At 33.8% G+C, this 22,216-nt stretch overlaps 1 protein-coding gene across 1 annotated transcript in view; it reads right to left on the reverse strand.

The window, feature by feature from the left end:
• The window catches only part of LOC129228436 (uncharacterized), an 82,341-nt gene extending 61,204 nt beyond the window's left edge, over positions 1-21,137 (reverse strand). Inside the window, exon 1 of the mRNA XM_054863116.1 lies at positions 20,855-21,137. Coding sequence (XP_054719091.1) covers positions 20,855-21,137 — 283 coding nt within the window. The remainder of the gene's footprint in view (positions 1-20,854) is intronic.
• Positions 21,138-22,216: the final 1,079 nt, after the last annotated feature.

Below are 22,216 nucleotides of genomic sequence, written 5' to 3' on the forward strand. Positions count from 1 at the left end.
CCCATGGATCTAATGCAGTTTCACCAACCCTTTGCCAGAACTCATCTTTTAATTCGTTGTTCGTAACGGACGATCAAACACGTGTCAAATGTGCTCGATTGGTTTACCCAAGGAAAATGTTGATCAAAAAACGCACCTGTATAGCTCGCAGTGCCTGGTTTTTCATGTATTTTGTGTTCGACTCGATACTATCCTCCTCGCTCCAATGGCAATTGTAACCCCTTAAAACGTCTGTGCTTTGCAGGTTCACATTCACTGTTCAAAACCGACAACCTTTGGGATTACCCCTGGCATCCAAACAGAAAAAAAATGGTGCTGGTCTATAACAAGCACCGAACTTAATCTACACATGCTGAAACAAATTTATATAACAATCATACAAAATGATGACGTCGTTCTTTTCTTTCTAGTTTCCTTAAACCTGAAGCATTCCTTTGTTACAACTATTTTCGTTATAGATGCTCTATAGTAATCCCTTATTTTTGTCCCTGTTCATTGCAATTCTCAAATTTGTGCAAAGTTGCCCTTTTCTACCTTATTGTTGTTTTGTTGCTATATTCTTGGTGCTTTCACGTTTTCCACAAGACTGGTTAACATCGAAGAACTAGTGAAATAATCTTTTGTCAGACAAAGATGCGTAACTGTTGTCCACTCTGCAGATTTCTTTAGTTTTACCGTGCTCCATCTGAGCAGAACATTTGCACATATTAGACAACTTCATTCAATAGACAATGACCTGTGTCAGCACAGCAATTAGCATTATTTTATTCGTTCCTTTTAGCTGTTGAGGTATCAATCGCAAAGAGCACGCATAGATTTGTTTTAGAAGCAACTGTTTAAATGGACAGCAGAGCTTACGACTTTGAAAAAGTAAAAAAAATACATCTCATAAAGAAAGCCAAAAAAATATGCTTTTTTCATAATCAGTACGAATAAATAGGGATGCTTCTGTTAAACTGAGAGGCATTAAAATTCAATTTTTTTACAACGATAACACGTGACTGCTCTAAATGACATATGTTCTTTATTGAAATAGTAGCTGAAAATTAAATAAAGTATAATCATTTGATGACACAACTAGGTTCATTTACCTTAGTGTACACACTTTTTTTCATATTTATTCTTTCTTTTAGGCCCCAAATGCGTACTTACTTTAAGAGAAGTAAGGAATAAGTAAACGCATTTGACTGTTCATAACTTTCCTAAATAATGATAGAAAGATTTTGCAATATCCCAATATATGTATGTACTTTTCCCATAAAAATCTTACCGGACGTTAGAAAAATATCTTAAAAGTACTTTATAGCAATAGAACGTACTATACCTATTTTGAAAATGCGATTCACATAAAAACTTGAGCCGTTTATTCCAGGGATATAACCATTTTTGGAAATTATTACTTTCTGAAGTCTTTACGTTCCGAATTTCCACATTCACTCATACTTTGAGTTTCTGAACGGAATAAAACGTATCTGAGTTTAGGTAATATTAATAAAAAAATGTTGACATACAAGATTCCTTTAAAGATAAGATTTTGACTTACAATGGTTATGACATTTTATTGCAAAAAGAGCTTCCGTTTATAGTTTATTAGGCTAAGTCAACTAAAATTCTACGATATGAGTAAATTTTAGAAAAATGCATCTGATCATCCACATGAAATGAGGAATAACTACATCCAACGTCAACTATAGAATTGATTTTGAATCTTCTTGTTGGTAAAGTTTGTTTTGAAATTATTTAGACATTGATAATGTGGTTTTATTCCTTTTTGCAACATTTTTGATTCAAAACTCACTCAAAATAAGAAAACAAATATTACAAAGTAATTGAAAATATAATTTGAGTAAAAACCGTTTTTCCTTAAAAAAATACTTTAACTCCTATCGTTTAGTAACTTCAAAATTTGAATTGAGGACTTTTCTCAGAGATGTTAGAACATGCTTTTGTTTATCGAGCAGAAGTTCTAGCTGTTCATACCTCCCTTTGGTATAATGAAGATTAAAAGAAAAAAAAAAAGAAAAAGAATTATTCGCAGGAAATTTATTTATTTCGAAAGTATTAAAACACTTAACGTAGACAAAAATTAATTGGTTTAGTAAAGCTAAAAAAATGATTTATCTGATAAATTTATCAAAATTAATGTGTAATTCGTAAAAAATATCCTTTTTAAAGGGTTCCGACACATAAAAAAACAAACTCGATGCATTTCATAAATGTATCTTAGACTGTACTCTTCAATTATTTATGGATCTCGAAAAACTATTATTATTAAAACCAATGATTGTCTTGTTACTTAAATCAAGTTTACAAAAATATCTGTTTTTCTAAATATTTTTTAATTTTTACGTGTTTTTAACGACTTTATATTTTAAACCGTTTAAAATTGACTTCTACCACAAAATACGTTTATTTTTAAAATTTCCTAAGTGTATACTTGAATGAAAAATAAATAGTGTAAAACAAAGAATCGTTTGGCACAGTATAGCCCTCAAGGGCTCTTGCGCCATTAAAATCAAATCAACCAACCAACCAAGTTCAAAGCTGAGGTAGTTCAAAACGTGTTTAAAATGTTTCTAAAGATATGAAATAGCATTTGCCTGTGCATATTTGAACTTCTTGTTTGCTGCTTGAAGTATGAAATGAGATTTCAGAATTGTTCAGAATTCTGTAACTTGTATTACGTAAGGTTTTCTTGCGAAATCACTTTAGATGTATTGTACAATTAATTGAATTTTTTCACAATTAATTCATATATAAAAGTGCACATTTTCAATATAATATTTACGACAGTCACTATATATTAGTTTCTATAACTACTTCATAATGACGTAAAATTTGATGAATGTTCTATGAAATTATGATAAATACCTATGACGAAATGAGTGTCTCTCCATGTTTCATTGCGGTGCTCATCGCTGGATCATTCTCATATATATAATAGCCAGTGATCGAGTAACTCTCCTGACGTCATAAACAATTAGACTTGCGCCACGGCATGATAATTGGAAAATATGTTTTAGTAATGTTCAAAATGCAGAGAAAAGCTTTATTGTGACCAGGCTGAACTGAATGCGGTAACTTAACTGTTTTCCATTTCAGGGGAATGAAAAAACGAAAAAGTGGAAAACAATGAACGCTATCTACAGGAGTTTAGGGTTCATCTATTGGAGTTACGGTTAAAATTCGTTTTTCGCTCAAACGTAGAAGCAATTTTCACCCGTCATATCTTGACGGGCGATTTTCTGGTTTGTAAAATAAAAAACAAATCTTTGTGTTTTTGATAGTTCATAAGCTTCAACAGGTAACAACCTCAAGTTTTTTTTTTTTTGTTTTTTATTTTAACGTAATTTAAAAATAGCAAAACTTTAAAACTTTTTCATGAGATGCCGGTATTTTGACTTCTAAGGGCTGTAAAAAAATGAAAAACCAATTGAAGAAAACAAAATCGACGCTGTCACCTTCAACAATTAGTAACTAATTAAATAATTTAGATTTCTTGGTTTCAGATGATCTAGCGATGAGTTGCGAGAGGCGCCGTAATAATTTGTTTTCTTTTGATATGTTAGTGGAGAGTCGTTGCCAATGGCTCATTTCTTCAAAAAAATAATGAAATTTTTACACAATATTCTTTAAATACTATTTTATTACGTTGTAGCTATAGAAACAAATGTACGCTTACCAGTCTTGTCACTACGGAGGGGAAGGAGGTTCAGACCCGGGTATCACTCAGCAGGGGGTGGGGTGACACCTTGCAAGTTTTTGAAAAACATCACTGTAAAAACGATTCAGAAACGTTCCTGGAAAATAATAGGCAGCTGATGTGCCCAATTTCTGCCAGTAACATATCTCCCAAAAACCACGAATGTTTTCAGTTAAAATTCAGTAACCTTCCTCAGAGTATCCAGAAATATTCCCGTATGAAGCTAGTCGCGTCGCTGGAACTTCAGAGTAATCTTAGGTAGGGATATTATTTCAGCTCCAAAATCTGTATTGCAAACACGGCCAATACTGGGCCAGAATTGCAAGTAAGTATCAAGCATAATGCTTCCTTGCAATTAAATCAAGCTCGTAGTCCAAAGATATAATCGCTCACTTTGGGAGCTTAAATCTGTCTGGACGAGCCGCGATCGAAAAAAAGCTGGCACACGTTATAAATACTGTCAGTTATTCTTTAAACTGGGAGCTAAAACTATTTTTTACAACAGTGAGAACTCTGCATTCATGCAACTTATAGCAATTCAGGAAACTTTTTGACAATGATGCTTGATATTTCCAAGAAGTGTATAAAAACCATTGAATTCCCGAGACGTTACATGAAAATACTCAGTAAAACTTTCGGAATTTTTTTAGTGATGAAGCTAAAATTCACTTTTAAGACTGCAAATTTGAAAATTTTCAGGGGGTCAAAATTTTCTCCGGACCCGCACTCTCATCTTTTTTTTTTCATTGGCCGGCCTAATTTTTTTTTATAACACAAATGTAATTGTTTCATGAACATGATAATTTTCATGAATTTTATGTTTACATATTTTTTTCTCTTGTGTCTGTAAGGGGGTGGGGGTTGGGGGGTTGTCACCACAAATTACCGCCCCGGGTGTCATCCATGCTAGGTACGCTACTGCATTTACTGTGTCGTCGAAAACGAAATCGAAGATATGATTTTGGTCTATCCAAATACCTCTACTTTCTGACTTCAAATTTGATTTCTGTATGCTAAAAATACCCTTAAAAAGATTCAATCTTCAAAGGCAACAACTTCACCGCATTGTAGCACAATTTGCAATTTAAATATATTCTAAGAATATTTCCGTGACATTTATATTATCTTATTGTGCAATTTGTAAAAATAAAACTAATAGAATTTTCCGCTCTAGCTATTCACAATAAACTTTTCAAAGTATTGTATCAATGCCTAACAGGCGAGAGAAAAATGATGTAACTTTACATAACATATCTTTTTAAACAAAAATGAAACATTCTTTTGGTGGATGACGTTTTGTTGAGTGTGATACCACCTGGAAATATTTACAGTTCACCTATACAAACGTAGAACATGCGTAAAGAGCTATTTCTATATTCATATTTTTTCGTTCAAAACGGAAATAGAAAATCTTTAGGTATTTTGAACGTTGTCTGACTCACTTTGGTTACTTTATTTGTTTGAAAATGATGTCTGTGTCGACGTGTTTCGAAAATAGATGTTTAACTTTGCCGGCAGAGACATTTTCTTAGGTTGGTATACACGTATTGCACAAATATTGTCATTTTGTTGCTTATTTCCCACTAATAAAATTACTTATCAAGAAAAATGTTGTTAATAAATAAATATGTTAGTTTTTTGATTCTTGTGTTTAAAAATATTTCTTTTCAATTTTGGCGATAATTTATATCAATGTGATTGAGTTATGTTTTTGATTTTATTCAACTCACTTTTTTGAAGTTCAGTAGTTCTATATACGGTTAGCTGTATTGAATGCTTGAAAAAATGAATTTTTGCAATTCATTGTTATTATTATTATTATTAAACAGCTTTCATAACATTAAAAAAAACCCTTTCAAACAACACATGTTTTATTTTTTACAACACATTGTAGCACATATTTATGGAACACTCTTCAATCTTCAAAGCCATTGCATTTTATAGTAGTACAGTGCTGGTAAAAAAATTGCATCACCCTCGCATTTTCGCAACAATGGGATTATGTGAGATGTTTTGGTCGACCAATTAACGATGAATGTATGTGAAATTTTGCAAAACTTACGAAATAAACATTTAACAGCAGGAATCCGCTAGTTGTTTATACTTAGATCGGGGTTGTTTCCGGGCCAAGGCAAAAGCTGCTGACCCCAAGCTCATTTTGCCATTTCTGAACCTGCGTGTGAGTTTAGAGAAAAACGAAATGCTTAACCCCATGTCAATTTAAGTCTAATATCACGATAAAGGTTTTTAAATTGTTACTTATCAGTTTTGCCCTACACTGTAAAAAAATTCCGAAACCTTACTGGTTATTTCCGTGGAACGTCCCGGGATTTCACACGTTTTCACCTATTTCCCCGTAAAAACAAGTATCTTCAAAAAAAAGTTTCCTGAACCGCTACAAGTTGCACGCGTGCAGACTTTTCGCTGTTGTGGAAAATATTTTTAGCAACCAGTTTGAAGATTGAATGAACGTGTTTATTAAGTGTATCGGCCTAAGTTTGCTTATACGGCCTGTCCAGATTGCCTAAGCTCTCAATGAGAGCAAAAAAGTCAATGGATAGCTAAGCTTCGTAAGGCTGGAATTGCTGGCAGGAGATATGCTTGGTTCCTTCTTGCATAGCTTTGGCCGTGGTCGCTCTGATTTTTATGGAGTCTTCTTGGTAAATCAGGAAGGTTCTAATCAATAACATTAAACCTACCTAATTTTTCTAGAAGGTTTTAGAGTCATGAATAGCTTTAACAGGGGAGCTTTCACACTTCTGCAGAAAGTTTCAAGGTTAATTTCAGAAAGGTTACTGACTTCCAGGGGAAAACGTTCCTGGTTTTTCCAAGATATGTTACTGGAAGAAATTGGGCACATCAGCTGCCTATTATTTTCCAGGAACGTTTCTGAATCGTTCTTACAGTGTATGGCACGGAGCAGAATCATCCTGGAAAATGACGTTTGGAACTGAAGTAAAGTGATCCCGGATAGTAGGAAGCAATTTCTCTTCCAAAATGCTAATATACAACTGAGCGTTTACCGTTCCTTGCACAAAGTGAAGCCCACCAACTACTTGATCAGGAATGAATCCCCAAATCATCTGGGATACGGGATGCTTGACTGTGCGTTGAATGCAGTCGGGATGATATTCCTCTCCTTTGCGGCGCGGGTGATGCAAGTTTTTTTTTTTTTTTTTTTTTATTTTAAGAGACTGTATTTGCGCTCAGTCAGCAGCAATTTGCGTTGGTGTCTTCTGGTAACACCAGCACTAAAATATTTGAAACCTATTTTAAAACATGTACAGGTGTCCTTCGTACAACATGGTTAATTCGATCCATGTAGTATCGAAACCGTGTTAAACGAGACTTTTTTAAAAACAACGTTTTAACTTAGTTTTTACAGTAATTAAACATGTGCATGTAAAAATCATGTCGATATGTATTGTGTTGTATCTACACCATGTTTCGTGTTACATCGAAACTGTGTTACACGAGAATGCGAATCAAGGAATGTGTACCGTGTTACATCGAAGCCAAGTTTCATAAAAACAATGTAAAAACTTATTAGAGTTACTATCAAACATTAACAGAATGTATTTAAAAATTATACAAATTCCATTATTTTTAAACATAACTTTCGTGTTACATCAAAACCATGAAGTATTAAATTTAAATTTCACAAATTTGGTACCGTGTAATATCGAAACCCTGTTGTACGAGGGACGCCTACACATACATTTTTAAACTATGTCTTTAAATCACGGAATGCATAACTCTTTTATGTTGTTCTTGTTTAGGTTTTCCCTTAAACAACATTCAAATTAGGAAAAGCTATGGTGACTAGTAGGCGTTCGACGCTTATCCTATCAGTTCTAAACTCTCAGCTTTTCACTACCTAAGGAAAGATGCGATTATTTAATGCAGCATTTTTACACCTTTCGTGATCCTATAGTCAGTACCCAACACAGGCAAACACACGGTGCATAGTGTTTTATTCTGTATTTCGCCCAGTTTCATCTTTCTAGACCTTTATTGTCAAAGACATAAAGAAAAAAGAATTTATCAGTTTCATTGCAATTTGAACCAGCAGATCGCATAGAACTGTAACGGAATGTGATCGAAGTTGGCTAAACTCAGCGGCAGATCGCCAAACTAGTCGCCAAATTTGGAAAGACATTGCCAAGTCTGTCGCGAAGAAACATTCAATAGCCGAAAAAGGTGGCCACCAAACGGGCTTGTCCTGATTACAGCGAGCAGGGAGACGTAAAGGGTTTTAAAAGCGAGACGTACATCGTACACGTGTTTTTAAGGGAAAACACCGTCTTAGTTCAATCCCAGAAAGTTATATCTTTACGGTTGATGCTGCGTATTGGCCGAATAGTGTAGAAATACGAATCTGGTACAGTTCTTTTAAATTAAATTCTTTAACGTTCAATTTTTAGTAGTTTAATTCATATTAACATGTTGGACAGTTTACATAATGGTCCCCGCCTTGAAAAAATGCAAACCCTTAACGGAATAAAAGGACAAATATTCGCAAAGTTCGAGGCACTTGTTTAAAAATATGGCCCACTTCTTTCTACGCCATTTACCATAAGTGCCATAGGGATAAAATCATTCATACAAAAGAATGCTTATGGGTATTCTTCTTCGGACATAGCTTTGTATAAAGAACCATCTTGACAACTGCCGGATGAAAAATAAGTATTCCCTATCTTTTTTCTACTTCTTCTAAATAAAGTGGCTTAAGGCCAAGAATGCTATTATTTATATCTGCTTCTTATAAATCATGGGGAAAATTTTAAGTGGAAGTTATATTTCAAAGATGAAGTTCAATGTCCGGAATGGGATAGAATTTATAAGAGTTTTTTTTAGCTAGTTTATAGTCTAAAAGTAGAAAGGCAATTGGTGTGGATATTTGCTTTTAAAATATTTAATGCCTTCCAAGGCAATGAAAGTAAAATTCTCGCCATCAGTAATTAAATGCTTTTGTTTAAAGTGCTTGTACAGAAAAGCTATTTGCTTTCTCACGTGCAAATTTATTTTCGTTTTATTAAATTGTTGGTTAAATCTGGATACTTTGCAAATGAAATTGTTGCATCAATAAAAGTTCAGCTGAATATCATGTATTTTTAAGTTTTTTGTACTTAAATTCGTATTGAATTTTAATCCAATTTGATTCTGGTATTCTTCATGTGCATTTACATAAAGCTGGTTTCGCAAAAACATTCCGGAAAGTCAGATGGCATTAAAAACATCAGTCAATGTCATTGATTTTTAAGATGTTCTTCTCCGGTTAAGAACCAGTCATCTTAGGATTTCACATTGGGGTTTCACATTACACTGTAAGAAAATAACGAAACGTCACCGATTAGTTTCGGTCAATATTCCGGAATTTCACAGGTTTTCATCAATTTCCTTTTCGAAAATAATATCCATTCGAAATTGGAATTATATTTAAATCTCAACTAGTTTCATTTAATGACATTTCTTTAAAAATGAAAGACTTTATAAAATGAAACATGTAAGTTAAAATACCAGTAGTGGCTAGTGCTTCAGTAGTGGCCACTTCAAGGCCCAAAACGTACTAGTAATAAGACACAATAAAGTATATTTTTAAATTGTAGGTCTGCAATATCAATTCCCCCTCTTGAAATTTAATGCGCATTTTATAGCTCAACGCTTTCTAAATCTTCTCAATTTCTAAAAACGGCATAGTTTCAGTTCGTTGAATTTTTATCCATTTTTTCTCATACTTCAAATTTGATCCATCAGTGGCTACTCCAAAATCTCGAATTTTCAGTACTGGCCATCTGACATTTTCCCTTCCGAAGTATTTACATCACTTTCTTTAAATTCAAATAACTGAGGAATAAAATTGATTCAATGTGATAGTTACATTAAGTACCAACAAAAAATCACATTATTATTGTTCATTTCTTTCTTCAAAGTACAAAAAAAAATTTGAAGTGGCCACTACTTAAGCACTGGCCACCACTGGTGTTTTCCCTTACTTAACATAATTTTTGCAAACTTTTTTTAGAATTCGGGGCCTTAAAATCCTTACATATTATTTCTGTAGCCTGTTTTGTGTCGCTACGCAAGATCTTCCTTAATTCTTGATCGATTTCTTTGATTTACACCTCATTTTAAAGCTTATCGTGCAGAAATGTGACGAAAAATAGACTCAAGGTCTAAAAAATGTTTTTTATGTCAAAAAAACCTATTTTATAAAGCACTGGACTGAAGTTTTTGTTTAAATTTATAAATTTAACTTGCGTTGTGACCGACAGAACTGAATAGCTCGATCGGCAGAGCGTTCGACTGATAACCAGAGGAACGACTGTTCCGGCCCAGCCTGGACGGTCTGCATCGAAAAATTAGACAAATCTCACTCATTACATGAACACTTAAAATACAAAAAAAAAAAAAAAAAAAAAAAAACAAGTGAGGCAATAAAATATAAGTGAAGGATGACATTATGAAAATATATGAGAACGGAACGCTCTTTGCTGTTACGGAATCTTGATGCAACACGTAGCTAAATTGATTCTTAATTTTTTTTTTTTTTTTTTGCTTTGTCTTCAAAGCTTCGGCTCCGGTCAGAAAACTAAAGCATAGTGTTAAGCGAAAATATAAGTTTTGGGTTTAAGATTTCAGACTACAGTGGAATAATTTTTGTTCATTAAAAAAAATGAATGCTGAAATGAAGATTTTTCTAATGACTATTTGACCCATTATACAAATAAAAAATTTACTACCCCAAATTGAAATTACGCTTTTCATTTATTTAACTTTTGAATATTTATTAGAATACGAAGTAAAACATTAAAATTATTAACAACTCGACAACTCGATGGGTGAAATATAAAATGTTTTTATTCTTTCGGCAAAAAACAAATAGCTAGTAACATTTTTACTACATTTGAAAAGCTACGCTTAAAAAACGAACATAGGCGAAAAAAAAAAATGCATTTTGTTTGCGTTGGAAAAATTACACTTAAAAAACGAACTCAGTTCAACTGGTTTTGGTTTTGAATTTCAAATGTTCATTTAAAAGAAAAACATGTGCTGGCATTCAAGCTGTAAAGGTTAAAGCAGTCTGCTATGGGAGAGTGTATCAATTTTCAAAAAGAAAAACACTTATTTTCCATCTAATTTATTATTTCTCTAGAACGTTTGTTTCAATAGCTACGAGAGATCTTCCTAATTCCTTAATCAAATTCCATGTTTTACGTACAATTTTAAAGCGTATCCTCCTTGCTAATGACAAAACATAGACGCATGGTCTTTTTTTTCGGAGGTAGGGGGAAGCTTTTTTGCTGTTTTTTACTACACATTCTACTCGAAAACAAAGCTCGGTTAGTTGGAGTGTCGTGCCGATAATCAGAATGGCACCAGTTCGAATCCATGCCAATAAATATCTCTTTAGTGCTTCTTTTTTTCCCGTCGGAGGCTCACATAAGTTGGATTGTATTTTCCACAACCCGTTTCTTCACATACACAATTACTGCTTTTTTACGAGTCATTCAGTCACACTTTTAATGGTATTTATGTTTGTATTGAAAATACGCGCAACCAAAAAGCAGGCGATGATTTCATGATCACAACACTGTATTCAATGAGATTTTGTTGCTGCTGTCTTCAAAGTAACTGTTTTCTTTTGTACGTTTACTTTAATTCGTTTATTTTTTTCGATTCTTCTTTATAACACTGTAAAAAAAAAATCCGAAACGTTACTGAGAATTTCCGTGTAAAGTGTCGGGACTTCAATGGTTTTTATCCACTTCCTGGAAAAATCAAGTATCATTGTCAAAACGTTTCTTGAATTGCTACAAGTTGCACGAGTGCACACTTCTTACTGGTGTAAAAAATATTTTTAGCTCCCAGTTAAAAGATTAACTTTGCGTATTTATAAAGTGACTTCAGGCTATTAGTGGCCCGTCCTTGTTGATTAAGCTTCCAGAGGGAGCAAAGAAGTATGGACTACGCTGTTGTGCAAGTGTTGCACACGAGTAAAATTCGCGACGCTTGCTTGCAGTTCTAGCCTAACTTTGGCCGTGCTTGCAATACTGTTTATTATACTTTCGAAATAAACCAGGAAGGGTGAACAAGCTATTGATTATACCTACCATAATTTACTCTAAAGTTCCAGTGACACGACTGGCTTCAAACGGGAAGATTTCTGAATTTTTCAGGAGGTTTCCGAGATAATTTACGGAAGGTTACTGAATATTAGCGGAAAACGTTCCTCGTTTTTGCAAGATCTGGCAGAAATTGGGCACATCAGCTGCCCATTATTTTCCAGGAACGTTTCTAAATCGTTCTTACAGTGAATGTTCTTTCTTTGAAATTTTTAAAGAGTGATGTGCAACATGAAACGATTCTAAGCACAACGCGGAGTTCCGCACGGGTCGACTAGTACTGACTGTTAGAAATCTTCGCGTGGCAAACAAAAATGCATAAGCTCGAAGCTGCAGCAAAATATTCAGAAAAGCTTTTAAACATTTAGTTTCCTATTCCGCTCTATACACAACATTCGGAGTCATCGTAACGTTTAGCGATATGCTTACATGAATTAGTTAACTTTCTTAGTTTGTTGATTGCTCAAAAGCGTGCGACAAGTAAGTGTGATTTCATATGAATCATCTTGTTCTGCAATTCGCAAGCTAACAACGGTCTGTAACCCTTTACAGAGTGCTTCCTTGTTTTGTGGTGAACTTGAGTAAGTTTCTAAATCTTTCTCCTTGTCAATGCTTGTTTCTTTCAGTTCTCCGCAAGCTATCTCAAAAGCTTGCAGTTTTGAACCAGATACATAAAATTGGACACCTACAGGAGAAAAAACGTATTAAAAAGAGACACGTAAGCTACTTTAAAGTAATTTAAGAGGCACAAAATAAACAAAAATACTCATTCGGAACATATTCAAATGCACATTTAAGTAGATTTGGAGGCATAGCAGTTCCTCCGCCAAGTCGAGCAAAAGCAAGCCAAGGCTGGTCAAATAATGCTACAGCCCATACCATCGTTTCCTCACTCAATCATTTACTAAATCACTTGCGTATTTATTTATTAATTAATTCAATTACATTCTTTGATTTATTAATTTACTTATATTTTGTCATTCATTCACTTGTTTTCTTATTCATTCACTCATTTATTTTTCTTCATATATTAATTAATTTATTTATTTAATTGTTCGCTTGTTGTTTAAGTACAATTTCATTTATTTATTCAACCTTTGTTTTAATGATTCATATGATCAAAACTATTGTTTATGATCGAATAGAAAAGTTTTCGTTAGAAAAATATTTTATTTTTCACTTTGTCCCATTAAAAAATAGCGAAGACTTTCCACATTTAGTAGAAAGCGCAAGTTTACCACGAAAAATCAAAAATGATATTTAAATACAACTATTATCATAAAAAACAATGTTCATTCTGTATGCACTGTAATTTTGAAAACAAATTTCCAATTTTATACAGTTCAAGATTGGTAAAATAAAAGAATTTTATTTAAAATAGTCTTAAAAAAATGTAGTAAATGACCTGTTTTTCATTGTAAGTAATCGCTTTTTTGATCATTTCAAACTGCTGCATAATTTACATTATATGCATAAACACATTTGAATCGATAATTTGAGACAGGGCATAAGTCTAACTGATGCAACTTTTCAGGAATCGATTAAAAGTGATTATTTCATTCAGAAATGAACTAAATTCTTCGAAAATTTTTATGAGTAATCTGGCGACAAGTAGGATCATTACCTCACCTTAAATTACGTTTCATTTCGTTATTGAAATTAATTAAAAAAAATCTTTAATTTGCACTTAGGCTCTTTCTGCAATAAATATCCTGAAAGACTATTTTAGAGTGATGAAAGTATAATTAAAATGAAACAGATTTATTTCAAACTGATTTATGAAAATAAAAAATAATATAACAAAGTGACAAAAATAATTAGTGAAGTCCGTATTAATAAATTCATTATCTTAAGAAAATACATCATGTATTTTCTTCTTTCTCTCGTCTTCTTTTAGTGGAATAATGCAGTCTGGTGTAAAAAAAAAAAAAAAAAAAAAAAAAAATACGAAACTAACAAATTGAGATAAAAAGAAAAAGTTTTACATGTGTATAAAATTAGATTCATATTCATAATCATCAAATGCATCTTCCATGGAAATCTTTTTTTTTTCATCCTTCTCTTGTCTAGTTTATGTACCAAGTTCGATGTACATATTCGTATGACTATGTTCAAAATTGCACTGAATAATCATCTTGAGATATATTATTTCTTCCAACATTATTAAAATTTTCCCTTTATACTCAAAATGGGCAACTGTAGTTCAGCCGGCAAGCGTTACTTTGCAATGTTCTCTTGAAAATCGTCTATAAAATAGCTAGCCTGAAATCGTTCCTTTGATGTTCTATCAAATATTTAAACATCATGAATGTTTATAATTGAAAACATTTGTCGCCCAGTAGAATCTTTTTTTCAAAATCTCAATTTGGGAAAACAATGAATCTTAAAAAATGAAGGGCACCTGTTTCAGCAGTTACAGATTTCATTGCTTTCAACAGATTTGACGGTGAATCTTGATGTAATTTCAAGATTTCACTTATAAGAGATTGGATTTCACATAGTTATAATCTGTCATATCTGTTTAACTTTACTGTCCCAAAATCCCGGTCGCAAAAGACAAACCAATGTTCTCTCAGAGGAAAGTCATCAGCAATCTTGTTAAATTTCTTTAAGATTGTGTGTTATTTCAAGAAAATGTCTCCTGCAGTGTTGTTCTTATATTGGCCAGCCTATATCTCACTAAAAGCATACAGTTTTTTCGCAGTTCCTAGAGTGATGTTAATAAAACCCCTGAGAAATTAGCAAATTTCATTCCGATTCTGTGATTTCGAATCGCCCCCCCCCCCCTCCCACCTCCCGAACTGACAAACCTAAAATTACCGAAATTATGCTAGATCAAAGGAGTTTGTTGATTTAACTTCACTACGCAAAAAAAAAAAAAAAAAAAAAAATAGTTCTTCTATGATCTAACTTTTTCTTCCTTCGCGTTTAGTGCAGAAAGGGCATAAATCAAGGACTTAAGCTCTTTCCGCACCAAACGAAAAATGAAACCCCTAAATAATGGGCTTAGTTTGACAAGGATTGACTTCCCTGCTACACTAGTCGATGTCTCCACATACAAATATGGGAAAACCACAGCTAACTCAATTTTGAAAAAAATGTGACTTATGCCCTTTCTGCAATAATCGATTCATTTTTTGTTTACTTTTTTGGTTGAGCATATGTTTAAAGCAACTGACTTAAAAATGTTCACTTTATGTATGCATATTATGTACAAAAACTGATTATCTAAGCAAAATGTCTAGCTTTTACTTGAGAGTTACGATTTGTTTTCATTTGTACATTTGTGTAAATTGATTCATACTTCAATCAACCGTCGGGGAATTTAGAATTTTACAAAATTGAATAATTTAAATATTTTCATTTAACCGCGTTTATAAGAAAGGAATCAGTTTCTTCTGAATATAAAGTTTTACTTTAGTAGTTTTAATACGAAACGTATTTTAAAAATAGTATGAAGAACGAATTAAACTCATAGTTTCAAAAATGAAAAATATGAATAGCAGGAAGTGTTTCAAATGGAAAAAAAAGCAATGTTGGAATTGAAAAAAACGTAGTACTTCTACATTTTCATAGACTTTAGATCATATTTTCTTCAGTAGTAGTAATTTACATTTGGAATTGGATTTATTTCTTCGGTTTATCAAACAAAACAAAATTTTAGAATAAAAAATATTTCGATATTAAAATTCCAACATTTTTTGCCTAAAACATCGTTACCGAAACAGAAATTGCATTTTGAATGCAAGCCCTTATATTGAAAATATATTTACTTAAGTAAGATTTGTTAACTGCAACAATTATTTTCTGATTTCGGGAAGGTAAAAACAAATGGAGCATGACTGTGGTTCAAGAATGCACGTAAAAAAAAGTTTCTCCTAGATACCAAGACACCCCTCAATATTTTTAGACATGTGGATAGAATTTTAGCTTCCTATTTCAGCTGAAAGACGGTGCTCAACAACCTCCCCCAAACTTCATCAGTGTGGGGAGGAGGGTTTTAAAAATACATTGAAATGAAAAAACAACGCTACAGATTATAATATACACGAGTATTATGCATATGCATTGCAATAAAATAATAATTTATAAAAAAAAAAGCTGGCGAAATTAAATTTTTCTAAATTTGTGACATTTTCTATGCTACGGCTAATGTTAAATTGAGGGGCCATTGAGCACCGTCTTAAAATTTTGGTACGAAGCGAAAACTTTTACAGCATAATACTATTAGTAAGTGTAAAAAACAATTACGGGGTGTCCTGACTCTAGCTGAAAAAAGTTTTTTTGAACCGCCCTACGGAGCATACATCAAGAAAGTTATTTTATTTTAGAAACCTGTACCCTTTGAGATGGATTTTTGACATTTTCAATGATATGGCTTACAGTTTGATATAATCCCATCGAATTTAGGTTCATAGCCGCCGGTGTAAGAGCCAAATATAAGCTCAAGGCTGTATACAGTTATACACGTATATACAGTTAGGTTTATACATTAATATCCTTGCATGCACATTCGTTTGAGTTCAATACTGTACTAGGTGAGCGATCGCAGGTATGACAGCGGAGATGAAAGGAAAGCAACTGACTCGAACTCCAACTCCAAGATTTTTAAAGTCTTATATTCAGCATCCACTGTAAAAAAAATTCCGAAATGTTACTGAATATTTTCGTGTAACGTTACGGTGTTTCAATGGTTTTTATCCACATTTTGGAAAAATCAAGTATCATTGTCAAAAAGTTTTCTGATTGCTACAAGTTGCACGAATGCAGACATACCACGGTTGTGAAAAATATGTTTACCTCCTAGTTTAAAGATAATTTGAGCGTATTTATAAAGTGTATCAGCTTCAGTTCGTTTACGGCCCGTCTAGATGATTAAGCTCCCAGAGAGGATCGAATAAGTCCACAGATGACGTAGCTTTGCAAGAATTGCAAATGAGTAAAATTTTTGGAATACACTAGCAATTCTGTCTTAGCTTTGGCCATGTTTGCAATACTACTATTGGAACTTCCTTGATAAGCCAGGATGGTGCCAGGCTATTATATTATACCTACCTAAATTGATTCTAAAGTTCAAGAGTTACCACTGGCTTTAAACGGAAATATTTCTGAATATTTCAGGAGGATTCCTGGATAATTTCAGGAAGGTTACTGAATTTTAGCAGAAAACATTCCTGGTTTTTGCAAGGAATGTTGCTGGCAGAAATTGGGCACATCAGCTGGCTATTATTTTCCAGGAACGTTTCTGAAGCATTTTTACAGTGTCTGACTCATATATCCCAAAATTAGTTCCACTCTGACTCCGACTCAGAGTACGCAACGCTGTTAGAGTAAGAAGATGCCTGACTTGTACTCACACTGCAGGATTATTTGTCATCTGTAAAGGGACTAGTACTCAAAATTGACTTCTAGATTCACTGGTCTCAGTCTCAACCAAGCTATGCATCGAATTTCTCAAAGTTTTATAACGTGTAAACATAGAAATGAGGAGCACAACCAGGATATACATCTTTCTTCTGAAAGGTATTAGGAAATTATTTGTGAACTGGTTTTCATGATCCCGTTACATTTTCTAATTAAGCCACATAAAAGCTATCTATAACTGCACCTTAAACCTGAAAAGTGCTTTTTAAACAAAATAATTTTTAAAAGAACTGAAATGCACCTAACTTCATAAGAAATACGTAAGTTATATTTTTATGTGTGTATTATATGCAAAGATGATGGGTTCAATAAAAAAATAAATGTTACAAAATATATTTTTTAAAAAGGTATCAACTACACTGTAAAAACGATTCAGAAATGTTCCTGGAAAATAATGGGCAGCTGCTGTGCCCAAGTTCTGCCAGTAACATATCTCGCAAAAGCTAGGAACGTTTTCCGCTAAAATTCAGTAACCTTCCTGAAATTATCCAGAAATCCTCCTGAAATATTCAGAAATCTTTCCGTTTAAAGCCAGTGGTAACTCTTGAACTTCATAATCAACTTAGGTAGGTATAATATAATAGTTTGACCCCTTCCTGATTTTCCGAGGAAGTTTCATAAGCAGTATTGCAAACATTCCAAAGCTAAGGAAGAATTGCAAGTAAGTATTAAACATTTTACTCGCCTTCAAGTCTTTCAAAGCTACGTAGTCCACGAGCTTATTCGCTTCCTTTGAGAGCTTAAGCAGTCTAAACGGGCAGCAAAGGAACTGAAGCCGCTACGCTTTATAAATAAGCTCAGTTAATCTGTAAACTGGGAGCTAAAAATATTTTTCACAACAGTGAGAAGTCTGCATTCGTGCAACCTGTAGCAATTCAGGAAACTTTTTGACAAAGATACTTGATTTTTCCAGGATGTGGATAAAACCATTGAAATTCCGAAACGTAACACGGGAATGCTCAGTAATGTTTCAGATTTTTTTTTTACAAGGCTCCATCTCTTCGAATTTTAAAACTTTCGATTTTCAGATTCCCACTCCTTTACGCCAAAAGTAGTCCTACTATACGACTCCGACGGCTTCTTGCAGCCCTGGTCGCAGCTGATTTCCGTTGTAAAATATTGCAACCGACAAAAGGGTAGCGATATCCATACATATAAGCAGCTACAAGTTCAGTCGACGAACAAAAAAAGAGAAAAACTCTTGAAAGATTTTTTATAATTTCTTGAATTGTATAAATTTTAAAGATCTCGCATAAGACGAGTTCAGTCGAAGAAAAAAAAAGCATAAATAAATAAATAAATAAAATAATTTGAATTTTGACATCTTGAATTCAAATTATGTTTTTCGCAATCACGAGTGTGTGCATGTGTGAGCGTGTGTGTGTGTGCGTGTGTATGTGTGTGTGTGCGTGTATGTGTGTGTGTGCGTGTGTGTAGGTGTGTGTAGGTGTGTGTATGTGTGTTTGCATCTGTGTGTGTGTATGTGTCTTGGTGTGTGTGTGTGCGTGTGTATAGGCGTGTGTAGGTGTGTGTATGTGTGTGTATGTGTGTTTGCATCTGTGTGTGTGTATGTGTCTTGGTGTGTGTGTGTGTAGGTGTGTGTATGTAGTTGTGTGTATGTAGGTGTGTGTATGTAGGTGTGTGTATGTAGGTGTGTATGTATGCGTGTGTGTGTAGGATATGAACGCAACCTGGAGATGGTTTTCGCTAGAGGAGCAGCAACGGGAGGCCGGTCGACGGTGGTGGTGCAAAGGGAGGCGGGAGGAAAATAAAATCGTAACGTCTAAGACAGTCAAATGAGTACAATAAGCAATGTGATTTCTCAAGAAAAAAAAATCTTGAAAGAATTTTTATAATTTATTAAAGTGTATAAGTTTTAAAGATCTCGTATATATCAATTTGGTTACTGCTACTTCCATGAGAGGAAAGAAAATAACTTGAACAATTTTATAAATGAAATTACTTCTGATCGCTGGATAAGTGTATCCTTCACATGATCCATCCTCGTGTAATTCCTTTCGAAAATATTTGACGTCTTCGCTGGTGAATGCACTGTCCGATCCCGTCGGAAAGCACGACTCTTTTAGTTCCACTCCAGAAAAGAATGGATCTTTCTTCCTGCATTTCCATTCAAAAAAGAAAGTAAATTATTTCACCCCAATTGAAGTTTATAGTTAAAGCAAAAAAGGTATTGACAAGGCATGAAGCTATATTTTTCTACTTACGTCACGAATCCCTGAAGTACTTTCATATTTCCGTTACATTCCACAGTCAGTAAAATAGGAGCTGAAAGAAATGAATTACTTTTAAATATTTTGATGGCTCTTATTATATTTATATAAGGGCAGATCAAATTTAACATCGAATATTGTTTTTTAAAAAAATAATTACATAAAAAAAGGATTAGAGTCAGTCAATAAATAACGAGATAGAGGTTATAAAAAGATTTTATTCAACATTCTTCAAAAATTCCGACTGAAATTGTTTAAACACTTATCCCACTGAAAAATTAGTAGCATAATTTCGTGCCCATAAAAGTCTTTTGGCTGCTGCTGGCTACGAACGCACTCCTTCACTTCCTCGTCCAAATGAAATCGTTGTCCCCTAAGTGCCTTCTTAAATTCCCCCCAAATATGTGGAATCACATGGGGATAGATCTGAACTATGACGGGGTGGTTCAAGATTTCTCACTTACATTTTCATAAAAGTTTCATTTTTTTATTGGCTGTCTGTAGTCCCGGTAAACTTTCATATCTGATATCCAGTTGCACGACAACACTAGACTACCGACAGCCAATTCAAAAGAAGAACTTTTACGGAAATTTAAGTGAGAACCCTTGAACCACCCCCTTATAGTCCAGATCTATTTCCATTGGATCCCACATTTTTGGGGAACTCAAGAAGGCACTTTGGGGACAACGGTTTCATTCGGACGATGAAGTAAAGGAGTGCGTGCGTAACTGGTGCCAGCAACAGCCGAAGGACTTTCATAAGCCCAGAATTATGTGACTATTTTTCCAATGGGATAAATATTTAAACAGTTTCAGTCAGATTTTTTGAGGAATGTCGAATAAAATCTGTTTTATTGCCTGTGTTTCGTTATTTATTGACTGACCCTCATACAATAGCTATCCTTTTTTTTACAGTGTCATTCCTTTGATACATACTTTCTTTACACAACTGTCAAGTTTTTAATACGGTCGTGATAGAAAGAGGAATGACATGTGCAGAGCCGGTTACGCTCGAATTCCTCTGATTTCTCATAATTTATGAGCTCCCTTTTTTGCGTTGAAAAAGGGATTCCTTGTAACCCCGAAACACGTGTATGCGTTTTTTTTTTTCATAAACGTTGTTATTTGTTATTTTACAAACGTCTAGTCTTTTTCATACAACTCGTCCATAAAAAAATTTTCTATTGCGTCAGTACCACGTTTGTACGCTTGAAATCGTCTTTTTAATACCCCAGTTTTTTCAGAAAAGATAATGACTACCTAAGATAGTTAAGGTTTCATAATGAATATACCTGACATTAACTTTTGTTGAAGAGACAACTGTTTGTACATTGTAATGCTAATCAGTTAAAACTAAAATTTAAACATACCTTTAGTAGTTGAAAAAGGTTTGATTGTCGTGCCGTATGGAGTAGTCGTTTCATCCAAAGTGGATGAGAAGGTTGTACTTTGTGGAGGTTCTATAGTTGTATGAGATGATGTTGATGTACGAAGTGTTGAAGTACTGTAATCGGTCGTTGGGTTTTCATGGGTTGTCGGTTCTGTGCTCATCGGTGAGGTGGTAGTTCTTTGATTATCTGTAGTATCTTTCTTGTACTGACTTACAGGCGTACTGGTTAATACTGCCTCAGTAGTTTCCAAGGTTTGATCCATGAATAAAGGTGCGGATATTTTCTATAAGAAACAGTAAAAGTGTCCAACCACGGATTGTATGGAATTGGCAAAAGTCCAATTAAACCAGGTCTACCTGAATGAAGGCAAAAGTAAAAATTTGATGCGCGTGTTCCGATCATTTAAATAAGAATCTGCTTAACTTAGAGGTTAATATACATCTACAAACCCGCTGACATCCCTAAAAACTAATAGATACGTCCATTTCCACCTGTAAACTGGATGTTTGCCTTTCCATACAATCGTTGTCGGACAGTACATACGGTTAAAATTGCGAACAATTAAAACTGTATCGAAAACTTTTAACTTTAAATAGGATAATACTTAGCCGGAAAAAAGTACTGTTATCATTCTGTAAAGCGTTTGTTTTTGTGTGTGTATTCTTTAAGGCTGAGAGTGCAAAAATCAGATTATATCACGTAATTTAGAGGAAACATTCTATAACAGTAAAGAGGTCGTTGCAAACTTCTTTTCAAAATTTATTATTTTACCAGTAATATCTTTTCTTTTCAGGTTAAGCACTTCACAGCTGTTCGTACTCGTGTATGGCAAGAACGGAATTCCAGAGCCCTACCTACACAGCTGCCCACTATCATTCACACAAGATACGAAAGCAACTTTTTCCATTTATAATAACATTCCGGACACCTGCATTGTCCTCAATCATACACTGTAAAAACGATTCAGAAACGTTTCTTGAAAGTGCCAGTAACATATCTTGCAAAATCCAGGAATGTTTTCCGCTAAAATTCAGTAATCTTCCTAAAGTTATCCTGGAAGCCTCCTAAGAAATTTTGAAAAAATAGAGGAAACTAAAGAGTATAAAATATAATAACTCAGCATCTTCCTCATTTATAAAGGAAGTTCCAAGACCATTGTGGCAAACATGGCCAAAGCTAAGCCAGAATTGCAAGTAAGTGACGAGAATTTTACCCGCCTGCAACTCTTGCAAAGCAAAGTAGTCCACACTTACTCGCTCCCTTTGGGAGCTTAATTAGCATTGGCGAGCCATAATTGAACTGAAGCCGATGAACTTTATAAAAATATGTTCAGTTAATATT

Source organism: Uloborus diversus, chromosome 8, assembly GCF_026930045.1.
Source record: "Uloborus diversus isolate 005 chromosome 8, Udiv.v.3.1, whole genome shotgun sequence".
Lineage (NCBI taxonomy): Eukaryota > Metazoa > Arthropoda > Arachnida > Araneae > Uloboridae > Uloborus > Uloborus diversus.